Here is a 24493-nt window from a genome sequence, read left to right as displayed (position 1 = left end):
TCTGGAATGATTCAAAGATGAGTCCCGACGAGGAATCGGCGCCTCAGCAACAACAAAAAGGTGAAGAAAACCTTTGTGTAGAACTTTTTATTTTCTTCTGTACAAAATCATATTAGTTATCATCCTCAGTAATTTCATTATTATCATCATCTCCCCACTAGGTCAAGTCCCCGCCTGTAGGAACAGTCACATATTAGGTTCTCGTGAGTGACGCAAAGAAAGAAAAATGACAAAAAAAAGTTCACATCTTTGTCCAATCCCGAAGCTTTCTCGCTGAATTACATCCTTTCAGATCTCTCGTCACACAGACAGTGGAAAGTACCGCTTAAAACTTGCTATTGGACTTTTTTTTATATTCTCAATCTCTATAAAGCACTAACGCCCCATCTGCAGCACAGCGTGTGCAAGGTGTTTCGTTTCCGTCTGCTTCGAGTCGTTTCGTTCCAGAAGTGATCCATCACGTCCACCACTGGGAAATAAAATTAGAAAACCATATGATGAAGGAGAGCTCCGCACAGGCAAATGACCACCATGGGATGTTCCAGTAAACATCGCTGGATGTTTTTCTTGCATAGTAGCATTTATAAATTAACACATATGTTTTGCAAAGTTGACTTGGGATATAACTTTCCCAGACACGGCAGACACAGAAGCTGCAGTTGGTGTCTAGTCATCATTGGTGGGATTTTACTGACAGGAAAAGAAGGAAACATTACAGCTGCATGAATGAGTTACACGAAGAAGTGAATTTTAAACACATCTGAACAGTTGCCTGTTCCACTGATCCGGGGTTGACTCATCTACTGCATCATTAAACTGTGTAGATGTGTGCAATATAAAAAAAAAAAAAGGTGAACCATTGTTAGAGTCCGTTTACAGCCAATAGGAGTTGTGCACCGAAGAAAAGACGATTCCATTACGTTTCACAGCGGAAGATTCCGTTTGGAAACATTTATAAAATGCTAAAACAGGAAAACTGTTTCTTAACATCTGTGAAATATCAAAATACGCCTTAATGATTCAAAGATCCCATTTAAATGAAAAGAAAAATTAAGTAGAAGCATCCAAAGTGACCGTGGTTAAAAAGAATCATGCAAATCACTTTCGTATTCTCATTCGTCCACCCGATCACACCTGCTGAAGATTCACTCTTTGCAACATACTGTGGGAACATCTGGTTTGATCTCGGTACATTCTTGCATCCATCCTTATTTTTTTTTCCCTCCCACCATTTACTTCACCTCACCCTTCTGCGGCAGAGCTTTACAGTCACAGCACATACTTCACAATTCAACCACAGTTGTTGGTCACTTGAAAAAAACTAAAAACTAAAAACATACTCATAAACCTACATATTCAAACCAAACTCATGTACGTACATATAAAAGATCTGGATTCCAAATGTCAAAGAATTGTGTTTGTAAAATAAAATAAAATAAAAACGGGGGAAGATAGGGGGAATCTATCATTTATAAAAAGATTAAAGATAAAAAAGATTTGTAATCAGGAGAAGTTCCCTCTCTTTTCGATCACAGCGTTGTGGCCAGTCCATAATTCTGATTAGCAGGTTCCCAGAGCTTAACGTACCAGCACCAATCTGCACACTTGGACGCCATCCTCGAATACTTGGTCCCCAGGTACACAAGGGGACAAACCTCTTCTTCAGAATTTTTTTTTGCATTTGCATTTGCACGTACGCCAGTGTGGTTGTGGACTAGTTTGTAAGACCTCATTCTCAGCAGCTTCGGCAAAGTATCCGCAGCCTGATATCGAACTTCTGTGTCGTCCCGTGTTTCGAGCTCCGCTGATGCACTTCTCTGTGGTGACAGAGTTCAGACTAGAGGTTGTCCCCCGGCTGGTACTGTGGCTCTGTGGCTGTGAAGTAGTCTTCCAAGAAGGACTGGATGTACTCGAACGTGGGCCTCTCGTCCGGCTCCTTCTTCCAGCAGTGCCTCATCATGTCGTGGAGGGACTCGGGGCAGCCCTGGGGGCAGGGCATGCGGTACCCTCTTTCTACCTGCTCGAGTACCTCTCGATTCACCATACCTGGGGGGGGGGGGGACATGAAATATGTTTAATATAAAATATGTGAATGGACTGCAAGGACTTCAAAAGTTCACGAAATGCAACCTAAATGTAAAACTAGCCCCATCAAAGGACCAAGATCATTATGACAGAATTCATTTGTTGTAATACAGTCATGTCCTCTGTGCGTCATCCTGGGCCAAATGGATATTACCAAAGTTTTGAGTGTGAAAAACATTTTTAATATAAGAATTTAATTCGGAAACAGCCCAATATGCCGCCTCAGGAAGCAGAAAATGTTGGAATCACGCAGCCGACAGTAGGAGAACATGCCCACGCAACCACTGTGGTGAAGAGGGAAAAGCAACTTCAACAACCTTTGTGGAAGTTGGGTCGTTATTTCCTGGATTTTTTACCTTTACGCGTATGGTAGAAATCAAATGTGATCAGAAAGTAAGTAATGTTCCAGTGATCAGGCAGAGCTGTTCGAGTAAAATACTCCCCACTTTCTATAAATAGCATTAATGTATGATTTGGTAAATGACAGAAGGCTGCAGTCATTTTAAAAAGAGACAGTTCTTCCACTGGACTCTTCCTGCCCTGCGAGGGATTCCTTCCCAGGACAGGAAGACAGTGACCCTGAACCCTGTGACACAGAAACCGCTCCACAGGGAGCTTAACTGCAGCTAAAAGAGGTTATGACACAGAGTCGGTGGTCATGGTCATGGCCACATCTAACCCCCCCCCCCCCACTGCATCTCTCTGTGGGAGAGTGGGGATCAGATTATCTCACACTCCTAGAGAGGAAAGGCCCGCAGCAACTGCTGAGACCAGGATACGGCGGCGGTGTCGGATGCTGAGGTTGTTAGCGTGATTTATGTCTCTGGGTTGGAGATCCTCAGCTCTAGTGTGTGTACGCCTGTCATATGTGCGAGTGTGTGTAGGTGTGTAGATCTCTATAAATACACAGACGGCGCTCGTGCAGACGCTCGGTATACCTGCCGTCTACCGCTTTTGCACTAACCGAGCGAGGGAAATCGAAAATAGAACGCTCACCCAAAAATACCGCAGCGCAGTGGGACAAGAGCCACAAATGCCCCGTGAGTCATATAACAATTTTGAGAAGGGGAGCGATGGGGGTTCGGCCCTTCGAATTTCTTCAGTGGTGAATTAATTAGACCGAACGGTTTGCACTGAAAGGAAGCCAGAGGAGGCCAGAGGAGCCAGATGGCCCCGTGCAAGATGTGGTGGTTAAGTCTGCCATATGGCACAGCCTGTAATCAGTGCCAGCCAAACCCTGTCAACACCAGACATGCTACAGTCCCGCTCACAGGCAGCAGGGGGCAGAATTGAGGCGGCGGGGGAATTGGGGTGAGGGATGATCATGTACTGGGAGGGTGAGGGGTACTTTCCCATGTGCTGATAAATCACTAGACATCTGCGTTGACTCACATCATCTATGTGCAGTTCTATTCTGATCGGCTGGTGTGAGAAAATACTATTAACAGCATCTGAATCAGACCAGCAGGCTGCAAATAATCCTGAAGCAAAAGTGACAAATTATTCCTGTTTCTCATGAGAGACAACTGGAAGTGTTCCATTCATGTTCTTTGGGAGATAGGTATTCCAAGATGCTTTCCGACACGCATTCAGATATTATCCCTGAAATTTCAGGGGCATTTTCCAGAACTCTTCCTGCCAAGTTTCTGGAAAATGTCTTGAGTGAGCCCATGTGAGAAAAATCTCCAGAGAAATCACAGTGAGCTAGTGGGGGTTTTGACTGACAAAAACACTTCGGCGTTCCACAGCGGAATGATCGACCCAGACGCCACAGAAGGTTACGGAAATATTTCTGCTGTTGTAAACACGTCTGACTCGGACAATCTCCTGCTGCGTTCGTCGTGTGTGAAAGGCAAACCAATTTTCTGGAGATTTTCATATCTAAAAGTAGCTCAAAATTACACAGTGACTCTCATATCCTCACCTGGGTATGGCACTCTGCCTTTGGTCACCAGTTCAGTCAGTAGTATACCAAACGACCAGACGTCTGATTTGATGGTGAAGCGGCCGTAAAGGGCCGCTTCGGGGGCCGTCCACTTGATGGGGAATTTAGCACCTGGCGAGGAGAGAAGACAGAGTCAAGGAAGAGGAAGGATGCTTCGAAATACTCAATAGAGAATCTGCTGCTTGTTCTCCAGAGAACTGGTTCAAAGCCTTTAATTATCGGTTGATCGATTTATTGATCAATTGACTCTAAATATGAGACATGAGACAAAACATGATGAAAGAAATGTGCTTCGGTTCACGTGAGAATCAAATGCTGGTTTCATAAAAAAGGACAAAACCTGCAAGTAGAGCTGTATATAATTGCTCTGCTAATTTAAAAAAAATTGTTTAGTCTAAATGTCTTCTAATTTCCTCACTCACTCACTCACTCACTCACTCACTCACTCACTCACTCACTCACTCACTCACTCACTCACTCACTCACTCACTCACTCACTCACTCACTCACTCACACACACACACACACACACACACACACACACACACACACACACACACACACACACACACACACACACACACACACACACACACACACACACACACACACACACACACACACACACACACACACACACACACACACACACACACACACACACACACACACACACACACACACACACACACACACACACACACACACACACACACACCTTGTCTGGCGGTGTACTCGTTGTCCTCGATGAGCCGAGCCAGGCCAAAGTCGGCGATCTTACACACCAGGTTGTCCGCCACCAGAATGTTGGCAGCCCTCAGGTCCCGGTGGATGTAGTTCATCCTCTCGATGAAGGCCATGCCGTCTGCGATCTGGGACAGAACAGAGAGTCAAGCGGAGGAATCGGATCAGGACGCCAACCAAATTAAATTTTCGTAGAAAATCTAAACATCCTAAAAAATTTATAAAAATCAATAACAATCATTGATATTACATGTGACCCAGATATTAATAAAGAGCAGAGTGAGTAAAAAAAAAAGAAGAAAAGAATATCAGCAGATGGGACAACAAGGACAATGGGACACTTCTTTAACACGTCTATCCAATATGTCCTCACACTGGCCGTCAACTCCCTCAGAGGCGTCTCACGGTTTCAGCATGTCGCTCTCTGATTCTCAAACACTTTTCCACTCTGCTGAGTGCAGAGGGGGGAGGGGGCGGGGGGGCGTGGAGCGTGGAGAGGTGAATTAAGAGCAGATCACAGTAGGTGACTGAACCAGTGAGCTTAAGTGGCCTCTGATGAGCAGTGTTTAAGTGCTACAGGCAGTGAAGTGGTGGAGAACGAGGGGGGAGGCACATGCAGCGGTGAGGGAGAAGAGGTGATGTCAAGTTGACTATTAAATAAACATGACGGCAAGATGCAGAACAAACGGACTGAATATTTGCCTCCTACACACCCCCCCACACACACATGATGTATAATCGTCCTTCACTCAGGCGGAGTAACAAACAGCAGCTGGGGGCAGGTAAAGGGGGGCAAAGGGAGTTTGTGTTAATATTCATATGCAGAGTTTTTTGGTTCCCACCTGTGAAGCCATGTCCACCAGCTGCGGCAGCTTCAGATATTTACCGTCGCCCTCCTTCAGGAAGTCCAGTAAACTACCTGTGGAGAGTTGAGAAGAGTACTGTCATGAAGAATCAACACATCCGCCTGTGTATGAACAGAACACATGGAAATAATCGCAGCGTCAGCGGACACACAAGTTCAGCATCACAACTGCTAGAACAACCTGGAGAAAACGTGACTGTTTGCCAAGATCGTGAGTTTTTCTTCATTGAGTTCAGCTGTTTTTATAAACAAACTATAACTATATACAAACTCTAGATAGTACTGACAGATATCTGCTGACTGTAAATGATGGGATGCATTGAATTAAGATGAGTACTAGTATATTTTGCCCAGGACAGGACAGTCCTGAACATTTGCAATTAAGACTAAATCTGTCGACTGATTCAAATATATGGACAGTAGAACATATGAGGGTTTAGATTTTGGAGTTGGAACGGCTAATCTGTTCTCGTCCGTACATTTTATGGAGTTTGTCGTTCACGTATGAATCAACATGAATTGTTACTGCTGAATTTTCACATGTTTGAGTACAGAGTGATTTGATCATAAACGATGATGTCAATTTTGATCCGTGAAAAGATTAGGAGTCATATCTTTAGAGCTCTGTCACAGTAAGAGTCCATTTTATGTAGAGCCATGTATTATTAACTTCTCTCACAGTTATCAGTCTCTGTCATGAGTCTTTCTGTCTTTGTGTCTCACGTCCTCACCTTTGCCCATATACTCAGTGACGATGTAGATGGGCTCCTCGGACACCACGGCATAGAGAGGCACCAGTTTGTCGTGTCGTAGCTTCTTCATGATCTGGGCCTCCTGCAGGAAGGCCTCTGGAGACATGGTGCCGGGCTTCAGGGTCTTGATCGCCACTTTAGTGGTGCCATTCCATGTGCCTGAATTAAAAAATAAAACAATCATTCATGTTTGATTTACACCACATATCAGGGTATTATTGAGGAAATAATTTTATCTAAGATATTTCAAGTTTATTTAGTGACATAATCTGCAAAACTAAAATAATGAAGAAACAAAAAAAAAAAGACCACCCCCTTTTGAGTGGTTGAAAAGTCAATCCTGAAATCCCGCGCCAGGGATCTCTGGCAGCGTTCCCATGAGCAAAGAGCCGCTCGGGAGCGAAAGGACATGACAGTTTAAATAATCAGCCACTTCCTGGTTGAGAGCCACTTACTCACGCCCTGCTTACATACAAAGAGCTGAGCCAGGAGATCTACTGCTTCCGTCATAAGGCTGACCTTCATGAATGAATCATACTGAACAAACCACACACACACACACACACACACACACACACACACACACACACACACACACACACACACACACACACACACACACACACACACACACACACACACACACACACACACACACACACACACACACACACACACACACACACACACACACACACACACACACGAGCTGAAGGACAAAGTAGGGCAGTGATTATTGATAATAATATGAGGTGAGGAGGACATAGGGGACCAGTGGAAGAACAGGCCGACATGACATCTTCAAAAAAAATTTAAAATAGAATAGCACAGGAGCAGAGAAGGGATTTTCAGGACGCAGAGAAGCCAAGAAGAACAAATGGTGCCAGAGAGAGAGAGAGACAAGAGAGGGATTCCTGGGATTGCACAGTGGAGGCTTGCAGGTCGAGGCTTGCTCCCGGCCAGAGGCTTAATGAAAGAGTGAGAGATGAAAGAAGAGAGCCGTGTTTAGCTGAAAGGGCCTCGTCTCAAACACAGCCCCCGGGAACTGAAGTGTAGGAGGTGACCTCTGATTACCAAGATCTGTGTGTGTGTGTGTGTGTGTGTGTGTGTGTGTGTGTGTGTGTGTGTCCGTCCAACCAACAGCAATCAGTAATCAGCGTTTACATCAGCATGTGGGTCAGTGTGGCAGCGAGGCGAGCTCTTCGCCGAGGTAACCCTCATGCTGATATGAATCTTTCTATAAAGCAAATCAGTTGTGCGTTTAATACTTCTGGATTGTTTCACATTAAATTTACATCAGCCATAAATAATGTACAGCGGATACTTTGTTTCTGTACGTCGGCACTAATGGTCGTGTGAGTATACTGTATGTACATGCACTTATTTTTTACTCTTTACTTATTCATGATATGTGTTTGCGTCAAACATCAGCACTACAGAGTGTATGTTAGTGATATATGTACTCTGTACATTGGAGGCTATGGACTTTTTCCTGTACACAGATCCAGAATTCATTTATCCATCAACAATTGTCATCTGGTGCAATGGAGTTAGACACTAAATTTATAAGTTACATCAGGCTTCCATGTAATTTGTTGACTAATTTCTCACAAATATGATTTGACCTATATCGTCTTCATGTGGGCTTTTAGGAGTCAGGAGCAGATTCTTGGCTAAAGAAAATCGAATGATTTCAATATAACTGCCAAAATCGATGGATTCCATCCATCCATCCATCCATTATCTATATCCCTTTATCCATTACGGGTCACGGGGGGCCAGAGCCTATCCCGGCTGACATTGGGCGAGAACAATCAGTGGATTCTGGAGCTCAAGTGATTGGTCGATTGTTAATTTCACTGGTTCCCGCCTCTTTTTTCTGTCCATTTTAAACTTAAATACTTTTAGGTTTCATTTTCTTCTTTGTCTTAGGGTAGATTTTTGTTTACAAGTATTAAGTAACTCGGTTGCGATTGGCCAGTGAGCCAAGGTAAAGAGTAAGACAGGGTCGGGAAAAACTTTTAAGAATTTTTTTGGACTGTCCACTGATTTTACCCAGAAAGCTTAATGGCCAGTGTTTAACTTTTTTCCCCCCTTGTAAGCAGCAATCAGTACTTAAAAACTTAAAAGCTATTACTGACTGATTCATTAGACATGATTATTTACCTTTCCTGATACAGATAGACAGGCACATCTAAGCGGACCAAAAATTGTTAATGCATAGCAAATGGAAATGTGTTCACAAAATACAATTTTATTAGAATCCAAACTTTATACCACAAAGTACCCGCCTGGATTTACGAGTCCACTCTTTGGCCGGAGGCCAGTGAATATGTAATGCTCTCAAGTAAAAAAACAGGCAGAGGCAGCTGAGAAAAACAGTGACGGTGTGTAGCTACACGCCCTGAGCCCACAAGGATATTTGCGCTTGGGTCATTAATGGTCTGTTTACCTTTGGAATGACCCATGTTTTACATCTCAAAGGTTCATACAGCTTCTGACCCGACTCACAGAGTGACACTTCTCTAATAGAGTATAAATGGACGATACGCAAGGCAGGTGCCACGATTGAGTGCTGGAGATACAGTATCGGTCTCTTACCCATCCAGACTTCTCCGAAGCAGCCCTGGCCCAGTTTGACCTCCAGTCGGAGTGACTCTCGCGGGATTTCCCAGGCATCCTTGGCCAGTCCCTGAGTCTGAGGCTTCACCGTCGGACACACAGACGTCAGCCTGTAGCACAGACCGTCCGAGTGTTCTGGATGGAAAACGGACACGTAAAAGACACGAGGGACAGAGGAAGTCAGTGATGAGCCAGTGCATAATCAAGCAAGCAGGTCCCTGTCAAGGTAACTGGGGATTCAATTTTGGGAGTAATCCAGATATGGATCTGGATCCAGGAATTTATTCACAACTGCGAGAAAAATGTTTACATTTTGAGTAAAATCCACATGAAGGCATTATGTTTTTTTCAATTTGTAGGCAAGATGGAGATAAGACTGGAAATTTTGATTGAAAAAAGCATATAGGTGGGGGGATTGCTCAGCCTTGGTGGAGGTCTGCACTCCTTTAGTGCTTTTCTTCTTGCTTAGATTTCAATAAACAGTTTGTTCTGCGTTTGTTTACATAACCCACACAATTTCTTGTCACAGACCTCAGGGGGATTTTCAAGACAAAAGTCCCAGTTTAACAATTTTGAGCAGATCTCAGCATTTTTTATGAAACATTTTTGAATTCACGTCCTCTTTTCATCTAAAGTCTCACACTGTGTTTTTTTGAGCCCAGACAGTCGGATATTTCAGATATTTCATGCAACAGAGGAGCAGAAGAAAAACACATTCAAAAACATTTCCCAGCAGCAGATCTGCAGCTGAATGATGCATTTGAAATATCAAATAAAATGAGAGCAAGAAGCGGGGAAACTACAAAAAGACAATAAACCCCAAACTGTGGAGGAGACTGTAACACGTATCTTTGCCTAAATCTCACAGTCTATAGTCTCACAAAATATAAGTTTGTAAGGAACACCTTGTTCCTGGAGCTGGATGATCTGTCTAGTTGTAAACAACAGTTTGTCTAAACACTACCTGCATGAGGACGAGATGTGTGGGTGGGGTAATGTGGACATGCTGCATACCTGTGTAATGTTTCACCAGCTTCTGTAGCGTCTCAAACTGAGCCCGAGTGGTGATGTAGTAACCACCATTGTCCAGCTTTCGGATCTTGTAGTGTTTGACGTTGTCTCCCTTCACCTCATCCCAGTCCCGGATAGAAAGAGAGTAGGCACCTTCAAAACACACACAAGTTCTGTCAGATTGTGCAGCACACATACAGTATTTCATGCCATGCTATACGCTCCTATTGCACATAACAATAAATGCTGATTGTTGTTTTTTATGACCCATGCAAACAAGGAGGATATGAGATAGAGCTCGAGAAAGCGATCTGATCTCAATGTGGACACTGGCGACACATATTCATACCAGTTGCAAATGTAGTAAGGTTAAAATTATATCTAGATCTAAAATCTGGATACGAGACGCATTTTAACGCAAGGCCTAAACACAAAGACACCGGCGGCATCAACGTCTCATATTCAAAACTATAGCATTATTTTCCCAGTCTTGTTTTCAAAAGAATCAACTCTCTTACCTTTGGTCGTCTCACTCTCTCGGGCCAAGAAAGTGCCCCGCTGGTTCCCAGGGAGCAATAACAAACGCTCGGCGTCTTTGCGGCCCATTTTACCAAAGTACCACCTGCCAGAAGAGACAAAGTCACACAGTCTGTCAGTCACAGGAGGAGATCTGACTGTGTTATACTGTACAACCAGCAGGACTTTCATTGTTCATGTTGAGAAAAAATATGGAGCTACGATGTTGGAGAATTGCATATTCAGCCAAAAGCAAATATCTTAAATGCTTGAAATCTCATTTTATGTATCCTAATCATAGACCATTCTACTTTCATTATAACCCTTTATTACTATTGCTCCTGGCAGTAGGTTGATCCACTACGTACAAGGGATCCATGACAAACTTAATCACTAGTGTGATGAATAACGGAGTAAAAACATTAGCTCAGGGCTGCCTTCCTTCTGCAAAAAAAGAGTATGCCATCTATTCAAAGAAATCCCTACAAGCCCCGTCATGTTAGAAATGAGCTGATGCTCACAGGCATATTTTGTTTTGCAGACAAATTTGCAAATGAACCAGAAATCTCACAGCCCGGGAATAACTGGTGCTCCCAGTTTTTAGACTAAAGGCAAAGTTAACTGACTGTTTTTTTTTTTTGTGAGTGGCTTGTATTAGCAAAATTGCCATGAGCCAATCATAAACCAGGCCAGCAGTGTCTCAAAGCAGCACAGTCTCTTTAACATTTCTCTCACACCGGCTGAACAGCGATGGGAATGCCATGAGCTCTCAGTGTTAATACAGGGCTCCATTGTTTTTAGACTCTCTCCCGTGTGTGTGCGTGTGTGTGTGACGGGTTAGTCACAATGTGCGACCGGCCAGCCGCATAGTGTTGTCTTATTTAGAGGAGAACCGACCGGGCAGGGTGAGACACGGGAAAGGAATGAGGAGGAGAAAACAAAAGTTTCAGAGAACGACACAGGCAGACAGCAGAAGAAGGCCGATGAGCTCTTACTCTTCAGCCTGTATGGAGTCTGCTGGGGCCACGTAGTTGCTGGGGATGTAACCTTTCTGTCCGGTGTTGATGGAGCGAGCCTCCCACCAGTCGCCTTCCCTGAAGAGAGGAGTCACACAAAGCAGAGCGTGACTGAAAAATGCAATGAAAATTTTAAAAAGAAGAAGATTAATGGTATTAACATGTACAAAGATAAAGAAGGAACGAGGTCAATATCTGCATCATTTAACCACGTCAGGAATCTGAGTCATCATGTTGGAGGTGGAGTTTATGAGCCAAGTATCAAAAGTGAAAGAAAAAAAAGGCTCCTGACAAACATATGACTATAGATCACCTCAAAATTGTTAATACTGATGAATCCATGCATCTCTAAATTAATTTTTTGTGAAAGAAGGTCCTGAGTTCCAAACAGTCAGCTGGACACGTAGCTGGTGTCTCTCTGTGTGTGACGTCTGCCTGGACTTCCTCCGGATGTTTGTCTCTACAGGATGTGACCCACCTCTCACCCAGTCAGCTGTGATTGGCTCCAGTAACCACCCACACCTCTGACCCTCAAACGGTAATACGTGGTATAGCTGCTGTACAGATTGATAACTTTACCTTTAAATTTGTTATTTAATACATTTTATGTAAAGTCTTAATCAGCAACGTAACCACAGCTGTTGAAATGTTGTGGGGTTTTTCCACCACAGATGTCAAGAAATTATAATTAATAAAAATAAAATAAAGATGATATATGCTTCTGGATAGGTGGCAAAGCGTAAGACTTAAATCTTTCTTGGTATGTTTCACAGCCAATGTGTGGGATAAGATTGGAAGGAGGAGGAACTGAGCCAATAAGGAAAATCGGTCCTCATCCCACCTCTTCTCTGAAAGCAGCTTCATCGCTGCGAATGCAATGTGAACACACATTGCATTCACATGACAGTGGTTGAAGTCTGTATATGATGGATGAGGAGAACAGAATCTGTGCAGCACTTGGAGCTCTGCCAAGTTTCACACCTGTGCACACCTGGGAAAGATGATGCCCCGGCAGTCGAGAAAAAAAATGTTTATAATAATCACTTTTATATTGAAACAGCTGAACTGCATTTATATTTTTGATAAGATACTGATAAAAACATCACAGATGGCAACACAGATGCGGTAATGACAAACAAGAGCATTGTTTTGGCTTTGATTCCTACAAAAAACTGAGATGTTTCACCAAATAAGACCACGATCATCAGATAAATTGTTCTCATTATTCACTTAAAGAGAAAAACTGAATAAAATTAGCAAAGGAGTAAAGAAAGGTAATTGATTCGATAACATCCTGACGAGTTTGACATTCATGCATATTTTCAGAATATTGTTGAATTTAAATTCTGTATGTTTTAATAATTTTGACGAAAAGCTGGAACAGTGGGGATACACTCGACAGTATCCCAAATAAAAATTTGGAGAAATAAATTGTGGCGGGAGAAAAGCGATGGGGACTAAACAGATGGTCCATTAGAGGAAGCCATTAACCCAGACAGATTTCAGCCTTAATATCAGACCTGAATACAATGAGGGATTACACACACACACACACACACACACACACACACACACACACACACACACACACACACACACACACACACACACACACACACACACACACACACACACACACACACACACACACACACACACACACACACACACACACACACACACACACACACACACACACACAGTAGAGAGAGGAGGTCACTGCACAAATGCAACCGTGTACACACACACGCACGCATCTGAACAGCAGTCTGTCGTGTGTAAAAGTCAAATATTCTCACGTGTTGTTGATGATCTGGAAGCGATCGCCTTTTTTAAATGACAGATCGTCCGACGTCCTTGCTTCGTAGTCGTACAGTGCCACGAAAAATGTGACACCACCTGAAATAAAGAGAAGCTGACCGTATTAAACTGAAACTCTGACACAAAGAACAATGCGCACCGCTTAATTTCAAGAACACATCACGGAAACAGACTTTTTTTCCCCCAATGAAACTGGAGGTCAGTGAGTCAAACGGATCCATTTAATCTTTTGTACTTGATGAAAAGAGATTTGCCCATGGTCTGAAGTGACAGAGCAAAGCGAGGCAACGGGACTGCGATGTGTTTATCTTACAGAGGAAATTGAACGGGCGAGATTAGATCTACAGCAGCTCCTCAGGCCGGATTATCCTCCTTCAAAGAGCGAGACAGGGACCAAGTGCGTGCGTGCGTGCGTGCGCTTTGAGAGGAAGCATCATTCTTGCGTGTTGTGTACGTCGACTGCATACTTTACCCACCCACCCACTCTACCATGTGCTAACCACCTGGAGTAGCGGGAGATTACTTTTCTTGTCACCAGGAGTCATTTTGATCATCACCGACAAATTCTTAATGAGGAGATCTCTCCGAGTCAAACTGCCGTTGGAAATTAAAACTTTAAACTAGAGCCGTTGAATTCAACGTATGCGATTCTTTCCCTTGGCCCGGGAGGGGCTCCGCCTGCTGCATTGCTTCCAATATTACAGACCTATTTCTGGTTTTCTTTTTTCGGCCTTGATGTTTTGGCCAGCTCGTTTCAAACGTCTAATTTGCATAACATCTGCTGCTCATAACGTCCTCCGCATAGCAAATGTTCATTCTTGAGTTTACTCTTAAGCTGTGCACCGATGTGCACACCATGACGACACGCTGAGAAGTTACAAACCGGCAGAGGGAAATAGTTTTCAAGAAAATTATTATATTTAGTCTGATCCATGTATATCCTTCCTTTTGGGTTCTATCACACAGCAGCACATTTAACTTCTGTCTCTTCTCCGAGGGGTTTTGGGACTCAGAGCTATATGAATTCGTTTGAATAATAAGCAAATATCAGACACTTCTCAAGCCAGATTGTCTGATCCCCTATGCCCCCCCCCCCCGATACCTCACATCCTCTCATCAGACTGACCTGTGATGACACCGGGGAAGGGACTGCTCACAGCCACCGAGGTGAAGGAGGTGGAGGCGCCGCCGAAGGGCGTCATGGCCGTGGACGCCCCGCCGAAGGGCGTGAGTGCGGCGGCGTGACTGTTGTAGCTATTGTTGTGCGTCTTCATAGCTGGCGAATGACCCATCAGGGTGGGGTCGGGCCCGTAGTGGCCCAGGTGGGCGTTGACCGGCGTTGCGTTCGAGTTGTCGGGTCGGGACTTCGGCGCCGGGCCCTTGTCCTCTTTACTCCTGACACAACCCATCGTTAAGCCTGTAAGGAAGAGGAACATTTACTTCAACTGTTTGGTTGCATTTATTTTATATTGATTAGGTCAATTAAGTGTTTGCAGTTTCTTGATGCATGATGACGTGTGCAGTCAATGACTGAAATGTGACTAAAGCTGCGTTTCCACCACAGGAACAAGGTCTAAAAAAAACATGATTTGAGTCTCCTCCATGTCGACTGATGTTGTAAAGTTTCATCGTCTGATGGACTGGAGAGGAGCAGCTTGTTGTAACTGTTGTTTTATTCATATGACATCAGGCCAACTTCCCTATTCTCCCCTGGTCTTTAGACCGCAGTGGAAACAAAAGGTGAACGTCAGCGTTTAGTTCTTGAAAAAAGTTTGTGTGACGAAAAAGTCCCACGTACATTTGGTCAAAACATTTGACCAATGAGAAGTTCTGGGTTAATTCTAATGAATTCCAGTACAGCCTGATATGCAATTAACGGATATTCTCAGGAAAAATGTGGCCCCCCGTTCATAAACTGGATTTAATATGCGTTTAATCACAAGTATAAAGCTGAAAGTACAGGGGTGAACGACCGAAGATGCAGATGCAGAGGACGCACTGAAATGTGAAAACTCAAACCACACTCAGAATTGGTCTGATGAAATGAATTAAGAAAATATTATTCACTCATGACACAAAAAGCTAATTGACTATTTACCTGCCACTTTTGTACAGTGTCTTTAATCAAAAATTCCAAGAATTTTAATGCCAATTGATGATAATGACATCAACGTAATCAGATGGTAATCTACAGAATCATAAAGACATCACTTGAGATATGATTTTAATCTTCCGACTGTCAACTAAAACCATCCCCCAAAACTCGACTCCCTGTCTTAAAAGTTTATCGTTGACTCCTCCTCTCTTACCATCAGCAACGGCAAACAACGCCCAGTCTCATACCTTTGTCATGATGAGGCCGAGATAGTTTCACAAACGCAGAGAAATACTTATAATACTGTTCGTCGTAGCTTGAGGGTTTTGGGAGGATCTTAGCTCCTGCCCTCCACAGAACGAAGAATGAAATCCAACGAGTGACCTCACGAGACTTCACAAGCTCCAACAAAAGCCCTGCAAGCAAGCCGAGGTAAAAGATAGATCGTATTACGGCCTTTGGCCATTTCAACTCTCTCCTGTGATTTCACCACCACAGTTTTGAAAAGGACAAAAAAAACAAACTGTGTGTGCGCGTGTTGTTCTTTGAAGACTACAATCAAATTACTACAGGCGTAGAGAAAGATTAAAAAAAAAAACCTCTTAAGGACTTTGCTCTGCTGGTTTGAGATTGTGCGAGTGACTTGTTGGGATTTCCTGTAAAAGATAAAGACTCTACAGCACACGTGTGCGTTATAATGAGAGTAGAGCCTCTGATCTGCAGCATCTACAGAGTCCGCTACGTCAAATTTGTCGCACAGTTCTGCGCACGGCAAAAACGGACTAGGACTCAGCTCCAGGTCCGATTTCCACGGTCGACGACACGCGTCCCGACTCGTGTTAAATGTTACAGCATAGTTTTAAATGTCCGTCAGTGACAGATGGCTCAGCGGAGAGCACCGACCTTGGCCCCTTAAATCCAGTTTAATCAGTCATATCTGGTTGAAAAAAGTAAAAAAAAAAAAAATTATCTACTGACCGAATCACAAAAACTCTCGTGTAGGAGACCCAAGATTACTGCCATATAAAAGCTTTTATAACACTGTGACTTTGATTTCAAAAATCCAATAACTAATTACTAAAACAATATATAAAAAGAATATAAAAACACAATTTACAATTTGTTTGAGCATTAAAATGAGTCTGGCACTTGAGGATGATGAGGCTCAAACCCAGGATTACAGATATGCCTGAGTGATCAGTATTGGTGTTGAGATATTCAGGGACCATACTGAAGTCATAATTATAGTATCATGACAACACTGGTGCGGATCGGCTTAATTAGACTTGTGTGACCTCGTTTGGGTTGAATGTAATGGACGTTCATTTATACGTTTATGTTCTGCACTCACACTTTTTAGTTTTTATTCCTTCTTATAATGTTTGCATTTGTTCTGTGACCCCCTCCACAAGAAAAAAAAAGAAAAAGAAGGTGAAATGCTGAATACAGAATGTTCCTCCGCTCTATATGGACTCACAGTAATGGCTGCATTTATTCAGCAGCCATTTAGTCTTTACCAAAAGTGCGGGCCTTTGGCTCGTGTACAGCTGCGCTACAACGGAACCCAATGAGGGCAAACACTCGATCTATGGATCCACTTTTTGTTCAGATGGATGGTGTATTGACTTCCTCTCACGAACCAACAGTATTGACTGAAAGTCAAGAGCTGAAGCAGCAGAAACAGGCAGTAAGATGAACGATGGTGAGAAACGAGGATGAGTGGAGATGAATTCTTATGAGTTTTAAGAGCAGGGAGGTTTGACAGGCAACGCTGTGATGAACAGTTCAGTCAGTGTTTAAGAACAACGATCAGTCAACTCAGCTCAATGTGACGTGTTTCCACTCCATGGACGGACAATGTCATTATCCGTTGTCGATGGCCGACAGTCGTCACGGTGATGAGCCCGGCATTGTGAACGATAACCAATAATGGAATGCACAGTTTTGTAAGACAACTGCTGAGAGCAAGGCAGTTAATGTAAACTGATAAGAATAATTAAATATTCTTTAGTTCCATGAGATGCTGCTTTTCTTTTTCTTATAAGATTTCAACCGTGAACTGAAGAAACTCTAACAGACACATAACAGACCAAATGATTTATTAAGCAAACAATTATTGGGTCAATCAGTAATGAAAATACCCGTTTTGTTGCGGCCCAACTCAAGTAATCTGAACTTCCTGATGCTTCCGGTTTTGTGCAATACGAATACAAACCATGCCAAAAAACATTTGCCGCAACCTCGGCCACTCCACAACTCCACAATAGACGCCACTGTCTTCAGAGCAGACGCCAACAACCTCGTGGCTGTCGACTTTGACCTGATCCTGATCCACACTTCAACTGCCCGCATGATTCCAAATGTCCGAAACACTTAGCGCCTGACCCTGAAGCTAATGCTACAGCAAACAAACGGCTGAGGTGAAAGAAAACACGGCGGACGAGCGTCAGTGTCGTTTGAAGAGGGTGGCAATTTTTTAAATCCTCTGCTGAGACCTAGAAGCAAACACTCCTGACTGCAGCTTATGCCTTGTTCGCACTGCACAAATTTCCACTCGCCGACAAAAGCCCCAAATCGGCGCCAGAACGGAGCCAAATCGGCGCTCGGCCGTGTGAACTCTACAAGAGGCTGACTAACAAGTCGCTTCCTCCTACTAGATTTCAACAGGCTAAATATCAAGATGAATTGGCAACAACTACATCCAATCACCGCGCAGGTCTACGACGCAGCCGGGGGGTTTCTCCTGGCGAAAGATCGTATGGTGTGTGACCTTCTGTCGCCAGTCAGCCGCGTCGTGTGGACTGCACGGCGATTTGATCACTTTGAAAAATGGAGCAGTCTGAACTTGGTATGATTCTGATGAAACCAGAATACTGGTGAACGTAATGACTAACACAGATTCGGTTTCAACCACCCGGTGATCCAGATGAGCAATTCTGGGACTAATATGTCCTTTAATGGTAAGCCAACCATGGGGAGTGGTGTCTTCCCTGCCGATTAAAACACCCATTTAATTTCCATCAGTATATCTGGACAACATCAGGAGTCCTCCAGTGGTTTCACTTTCTTTGAACGACTCCTGATTAATGTTCCCCAATTCTGTCATGTAATTATAGGCTGAAAAGTATGTTAAAACCTCCCCTTCTCCTTAATAATTGGCAACCTTTCCCATTTACAGTATAACGCACCCAGAGGATTTGCTCATAAAATGGCCATGAAAAGATCACAAGCCCGAGCGAGCCCACAGGGTTGGCATGATGTGTCATGTCAAACTGGTTCAACGGCCACAAGTTTCACTGTGGATCCCTTCCTCTGTGGCACAAAATCCAGGAAGGAGCCTTCGGCGAATCAATAACTCAAATGGATAACATTGATAAAAAAGGAAAAACAAAGTCTTGTTTATATGATAAAATTCACTTTTCTTGCTGCTGAAGAAACTAAGCAGCTCAGAAAAGTGAAGTCCATAAAGGAGACTATGGCTCACCAAACTAATAATCTGTTTTAACAAAATCAATTCTTTAGATAGGAGTCCTTGACAAAAAAAAACTTTTCGGTTTTAAATAACAAAACATTTGAGCTAAAAAATCTACAATGCAGCTTTGAAACCACCCAAGGAGAAAACCTTTATTCAGTCCCATCTACCTTTTGTTATGGACACAGACAAAGTACCTTGTGGCTCCCCCACACAGACTCCTCTCCTGCGAACCACACAATCCCATACACATGCTAACAACTGAGCGGCGCGAATGCTAATAAGGGCACAGACGCATTATCCTTAGTGGAGCCAAAAAAACAAACCCTGGGCAATCAATCAAACCAAGTGCTCCAATTCAATATTCAAAACAACCAGATGCCTCGAGACACGGGGGCAGATTTACAACAACAGCTGGTGTGAACGGACAGTTTTATCACAGCAGAAATGACCCAGGGTAGCACAGAACATATGCCATTGGATGGATAACTTCATCGAGTGTCTCCTACTGGTTGGGATCTACCCAATAAGCCATGTCCTGTCCGGAAAGGAGAGAGTCCTGAAGAGATAATCATTTTGTATACATACATTAAACTTAAAATCAAATCTGAAAATATTTGCAGCCAAGACAATGATTAGTCGTTTTTTTTTCTCTTTGTCTGACAAATTAACTAAAACTGATTGTCTCAAATTGAGTTAAAAGTAAAATCAAATTACACGCAGATTGTTGTATATTCTCTCACAGATTGTTTCCTAAATGAGTCAAATATCCACAGTGAGATAAGGAATACAGTAAATACCACTTGGAGCTCATACTGAGATGCGGGTCATGAATACGACAGTAGCCACTTTCAGACATGCACTGGATTCCGGACATTCTCCTGAAATTCCGTTACTTTTCCTGCAAGCGGTCTCCAGCCCAGATGGCACAAAATGTCCCAGGAACGTTCCTGTTGTTGTGAGCGTGTCTGACTCGGACAAACTCCAGCAAGGTTCTTCATGTGAGAACAGCGAACTACGGAAAATGTGCGGACCCAATTTTTCAGGGACCTTTTCAGTTTTAAAAATACCATTTGTTTATGTAGAAGTATAAAAAAGTTAGTGGAACAGTGTGACACACTTTCCGTAATAACAAAATCAAAACTGTATCAAATCCCTTTTGGTTTGACGATATAAGTTATGTTGGCGTACAAACGACACAATGACGTTTTAAACTAGTTTAGAAAAATTTGCATAGGAAATAAGCAAATTCATATACATTATGCTCCCTTCACATTTGTGAATATGTTTGCTCCCAGCCATACTGTACAAACACACAAAAGGCAGTGGTGTGTGTGTGTGTGTGTGTGTGTGTGTATGTGTGTGTGTGTGTGTTGGTGTGTGTGTGTGTGTTCTAACGAATGCTGGAGCCAGCTCCCCATCCAAGGCATGTGACATGCGAGGCTGTGTCAGATTGAGGAGACACAGGCTGTCGCTTCCCACAGCGCCGAACACAAACAATGCCGGGGAGCTGCAGGTGGGAAGCTTTGGCTGTAGCTGGCATGCAGGCAAAACTCAGAAGGAAAAAAAGATTGATCTCAACACTACATCGCCAAACGGTTGACTCCATTTACACTGAGCAGTCAATGAATAATATAGCGTATCTGAAACGCCTCTCTTCCTCTACTAAATCAGAGTCCTCTATATTTAGCTTTGATTTAGGCCAAGCTTGGTGTTATTATTATTATTTAAGCTTATGTTATGTGTGATACCGATGTTGTATTCAGCTACACAAAGACAGGGCTCTTCAATCTTGTTGCCACAATGACAGTTGAGATAAAACGTGACGGTGGAGATGTGGGAGAGGCCCCTTCGACCTTTGAGCTGCTGCCTTGTGTAACCTTTGATGTCACTCGGAAATAAACTGATGCAATCTGTGCTCTTCCAAGAGTGAAAACGAATAGGGCCTGGTATCGAACGTCAATGCTCGTTTGCACTGAACAAAATGTGTAGATTAAATATGAATGTGAGTATCAAAAAACTGTACGTTTGCAGAGAATATTACACTACTCTTATGAACAAAAGTAAACCAAGAGGTTTCTTTGCTTGGACTGGCAGTGAGGGTTTAGGGAGCGCTTTGTAATCCGTTATCCATGCTGCGTTCAACACCGTCAGTCGAGACGGTTGCGGTACGTTTTCTCAAACGAAAAGGGTCATGAGATAAAAAGCTTGACAAATCCGGGGCTACGTTTGAGACCAAAAAGACTCAACCAGGAAGCAAACGTGTGTGTGTGTCTGCATCATAGTCTGATCAATGACGACAATAATTGTCAGCTGCATCCAGAATTCTATTGTCTCACCGGTAGCTGAAGCGACACGCCCTCATCGACTCAGCGCCCGCTAAGTCACTTGAACCTCAGATGACACTCGGCGTCACAGCGAGGTGCGGTCAGGTGGTCTGTTGCACTGTGACTGAACCCAGTCTCGCTCCATCACCGCTGAACGGGGAGAGGAAAAACCATGCCGCCACAACTAGTGGGCAGGGAAGAGCAGGTTATTTGACTATAGCTGCGGATATTCTAATGAAAAACAGTGTATGAGTGTAAGAGTATTGACACTTCAGCTGTTTTCAGACATGCACGGAAGTCTGGATATTTTCCTGAAATGTTCCGGAGGGGCTGTGTTTCAGAACGCAAGCTGCAAAATGTAGCTCTGGGCATTTTCCAGTACTTTTCTCCCCAACCCGCCTAGTGAGATTTGACGAAAATGTCCCGAGTGAGCCCTCGCGAGAATGCAGCATGAAAAATCTCTGGAAAATCCACTGCGAGTGGTCGAGTCGATGATAATAAACAAAAACGCCGCTTTCCGAAAGCGGGATTGCTCCACACAGATGCCACAGGCTGTTCCGAAAATGTTCCTGATGTGGTGAGAACGCGTCTGACTGGGACGAGCTCCTGTTCGTCATACGCGAGAGGCAAGCTGCGTTGAAAGTCCAGACATTCTCACGTCTGACAAGCTCATGTCTGAAAACAGCTTAACATTGGATCGAGCAATCATCCAGCATTCACACTGCCAATCTCAAATTGCCCCGAGTCCAGGGTGACGTGATCCAATTGCCCGTTTAGTGCAACCAACAGTCTAATCGAGCGACACGATGCTGTTGATTTGTTTTCTATTGATCGTCTCAGCACTACGAGGTTGCTACAGAGTATCTGCATCACGGCGTGACAACACAGGCCCACGAAGTCAGCAACCAAAGCCGCCCCCGTGCTATGAAAGGTAATAATCCACTGCATAATCCCGAAAACTTGAGTTGACAGATTTGCCGCGTGAAGCCCGGCCACACGATGGGGACGGTACCAGAGGCTGCGAGGCCGTCACTGGAGCGTAACACAGTAATTGCCCTGGCACACTCTCTGAGGCGCAGCTCGGTCTTATCCATTGAGGGCAGCCCGCCATCTCTGCCAATCACTGTGAGTGGAGCGGGCCGGCGGACGGGGGAGGAGGAGGTGGGGGAGGAGAGGAACTTCCTTCCGCATCCATTCATGCCGGTTGAGGCCACCTGCTGTGCCTGTCAAAGGATCCAGAGTGAGGGATGGGATGGAGAAAAAAAAGAGCCAATCTTTAAAGAAGAAGAGCTCTTCTTGTTCTCCGACGGGGAACACTTCGAAATCGGAGAATCGCAAACTGGAAACATCCGTGTTCCGTGTTACAACGTGACGCCTCATGACTTTTGGCGTTTTCCCACTTTGCCCACATCGGCCAACGTCCCCCCCTGATGAGTCGACGCTCTCCTGTGGCACGAGGACTTTGGAGGAGCCTGCGAGGATCCTTCACGTCTCCAGTCGAGCTCAAAGCGCCCTGAACCCCGGCCAGCGCCACCTGTTAGTGCCCCTCACTCCTCTGCCAACAGCCCCCTCTGCATCCCAGCTGTGTGTGTGTGTGTGTGTGTGTGTGTGTGTGTGTGTGTGTGAGGAGACACGACTGTCAAGTCAACTGGGGCTGTACTAGCAGAGGGATTACCATGGAGGAGGATTACTGCGGCATCAGAGAGTAAAAGCAAACCAGCAGACACGGTCACACAGTGTGCAGGAATACGTTTCTGTAACAGACACACACACACTTACAGCAGCGCTCCGGTACTTTAAGTCGTCTCGCAGACACACGCACACACCAACAATCCAGTGCAGTATGACAAGAGTCGAGGAAGAAATATGGGAAACTACAGAGAGCGGCTTCCAGGGTTTTATAGAAACTGCTGTAATACAATATGCCCTGCAAAAGAAAAAAAGAAAAGAAAGGCCCTGTGCAGCTGAGGCCTGCAGCAGCAGCTGATTGTGTGTGTGTGTGTGTGTGTGTGTGTGTGTGTGTGTGTGTGTGTGTGTGTGTGTGTTAGGCAGCCACAGAAGTTGAACTTCTTAAAACTCAAACTTCAACCGAAGCTGACAAACCAACTGTGACGTGATTGGTTGTCTGAGGCGAAGCAGCAGCGGAGCCTGGTTCCTGGTCGGTCGTGGGACTCTTTCCTTCGCATTTGCTTCCGACAGATCGCGGATCAGATCGTGGACCTGGATCCGACTCGACGTCGACCCAGGCTTCCTTTTCTTTTATATAACACCGAGAGAAAAAAACCTCCTCCTGCACCGCTTCTCCCCAACTCTTCTCCCAAGTGACGCGGACACCACCAGGCCGCTGGTCGCTGCTTCGCTCCCACTTCTCCTTCTTCTTCTTCTTCTTCTTCTTCTTCTCCTCCTCCCGACGAAAAACAAAAAGAACCAACCCAACATCTCCGAGTGTGTGGAGCACTTCTTACCTTCAAGCGACCTCGGCAGTGTTGGACTTCGGCCACATGCGTCCTCCGGTCTTTCGTGTTTTTGGAAAACTTCTTTCTGATTTCACGTCGACGACCCAAAGAAGTGTGGAAACAGGCGACACGAGCAACTCTCTCTCTCTCTCTCTCTCTCCCTCTCTCTCTCTCTCTCTCTCTCTCTCTCTCTCTCTCTATCTCTCTCTCTCTCTCCCTCTCTCTCTCTCCCTCTCTCTCCCTCTCTCTCTCTCTCTCCCTCTCTCTCTCTCTCTCTCTCTCGAACGTGGAATCTCAGTCTTCCGTCTGTCCCATACCGATTCACTACTTCTCCAGCCCCGAACTCCTCCGCTGGGGATCCGGGATTTGTTCCTTTTTAAACCCGAGCACACGCCGCACGAACACCGAGTAATGTGGCGAAGAGAGAAGCGGAAACGATATCCCCGAAAACCAGCGCCCGCCGCCGGGTCGAGGTTCCCCGTGAGAGACACACAACAATAGCCGGACGCGGACGGAGGAGCGGAAGAGGCCGAAGAAGGAATCATGTTGCGTTCACGGACCAAGATGAAACTCGGACCTTCGGGTCCCCCCCAAGCGCCAATTACAAACGAATGAAAGAATCTTTCTTCTAAATTAATTTGGATATTTTTGATATGACGCTTTTTCATTTTGTTGCGATTTTCATTTTATATTTACTGCAAGGCACTTGCAGTAAATATAATGCAAGTGCTTTACATTTAATTTTGTTGTGAAAATAAATGTGGCT

General features: G+C 44.4%; 1 protein-coding gene across 2 annotated transcripts; it reads right to left on the bottom strand.

Annotated features, from left to right (window-relative positions):
- Positions 1–72: 72 nt before the first annotated feature.
- yes1 (YES proto-oncogene 1, Src family tyrosine kinase) lies at positions 73–24245 on the bottom strand. Of its 2 annotated transcripts, XM_035634600.2 has the most exons (13): positions 23737–24245; positions 21284–21455; positions 14504–14794; positions 13356–13455; positions 11536–11634; positions 10543–10646; positions 10028–10177; positions 8993–9148; positions 6371–6550; positions 5617–5693; positions 4749–4902; positions 4010–4141; positions 73–2046 (listed from the first exon to the last, which is right to left on the bottom strand). In XM_035634600.2, exons 3-13 carry the CDS (start codon positions 14784–14786, stop codon positions 1838–1840), a joined length of 1644 nt encoding a protein of 547 aa, XP_035490493.1. In that variant the 5' UTR covers positions 14787–14794; positions 21284–21455; positions 23737–24245; the 3' UTR covers positions 73–1837. The 2 variants fall into 2 exon arrangements, with proteins under 2 accessions (XP_035490493.1, XP_035490492.1); XM_035634599.2 differs by lacking the exon at positions 21284–21455 and having other exon boundaries at positions 23737–24244.
- Between the last annotated feature and the right edge of the window lie 248 nt (positions 24246–24493).

This window comes from Scophthalmus maximus, chromosome 5, assembly GCF_022379125.1.
Source record: "Scophthalmus maximus strain ysfricsl-2021 chromosome 5, ASM2237912v1, whole genome shotgun sequence".
NCBI lineage: Eukaryota > Metazoa > Chordata > Actinopteri > Pleuronectiformes > Scophthalmidae > Scophthalmus > Scophthalmus maximus.
The sequence above is the reverse complement of the archived record's forward strand: the minus strand, read 5'-3'. Positions and strand labels throughout refer to the sequence as shown.

Bases quoted from the DNA above. Each gene is read 5' to 3' on its own strand.
- yes1 (XM_035634600.2), bottom strand. From the start codon at position 14,786: ATGGGTTGTGTCAGGAGTAAAGAGGACAAGGGCCCGGCGCCGAAGTCC. The intron at 10,178-10,542 runs GTAAGAGAGTTG...TGTGTTTTGAAG, and splicing joins AGAGAGTGAGACGACCAAAG to GTGCCTACTCTCTTTCTATC. The intron at 6,551-8,992 runs GTAAGAGACCGA...TTTTTAATTCAG, and splicing joins CTTCGGAGAAGTCTGGATGG to GCACATGGAATGGCACCACT.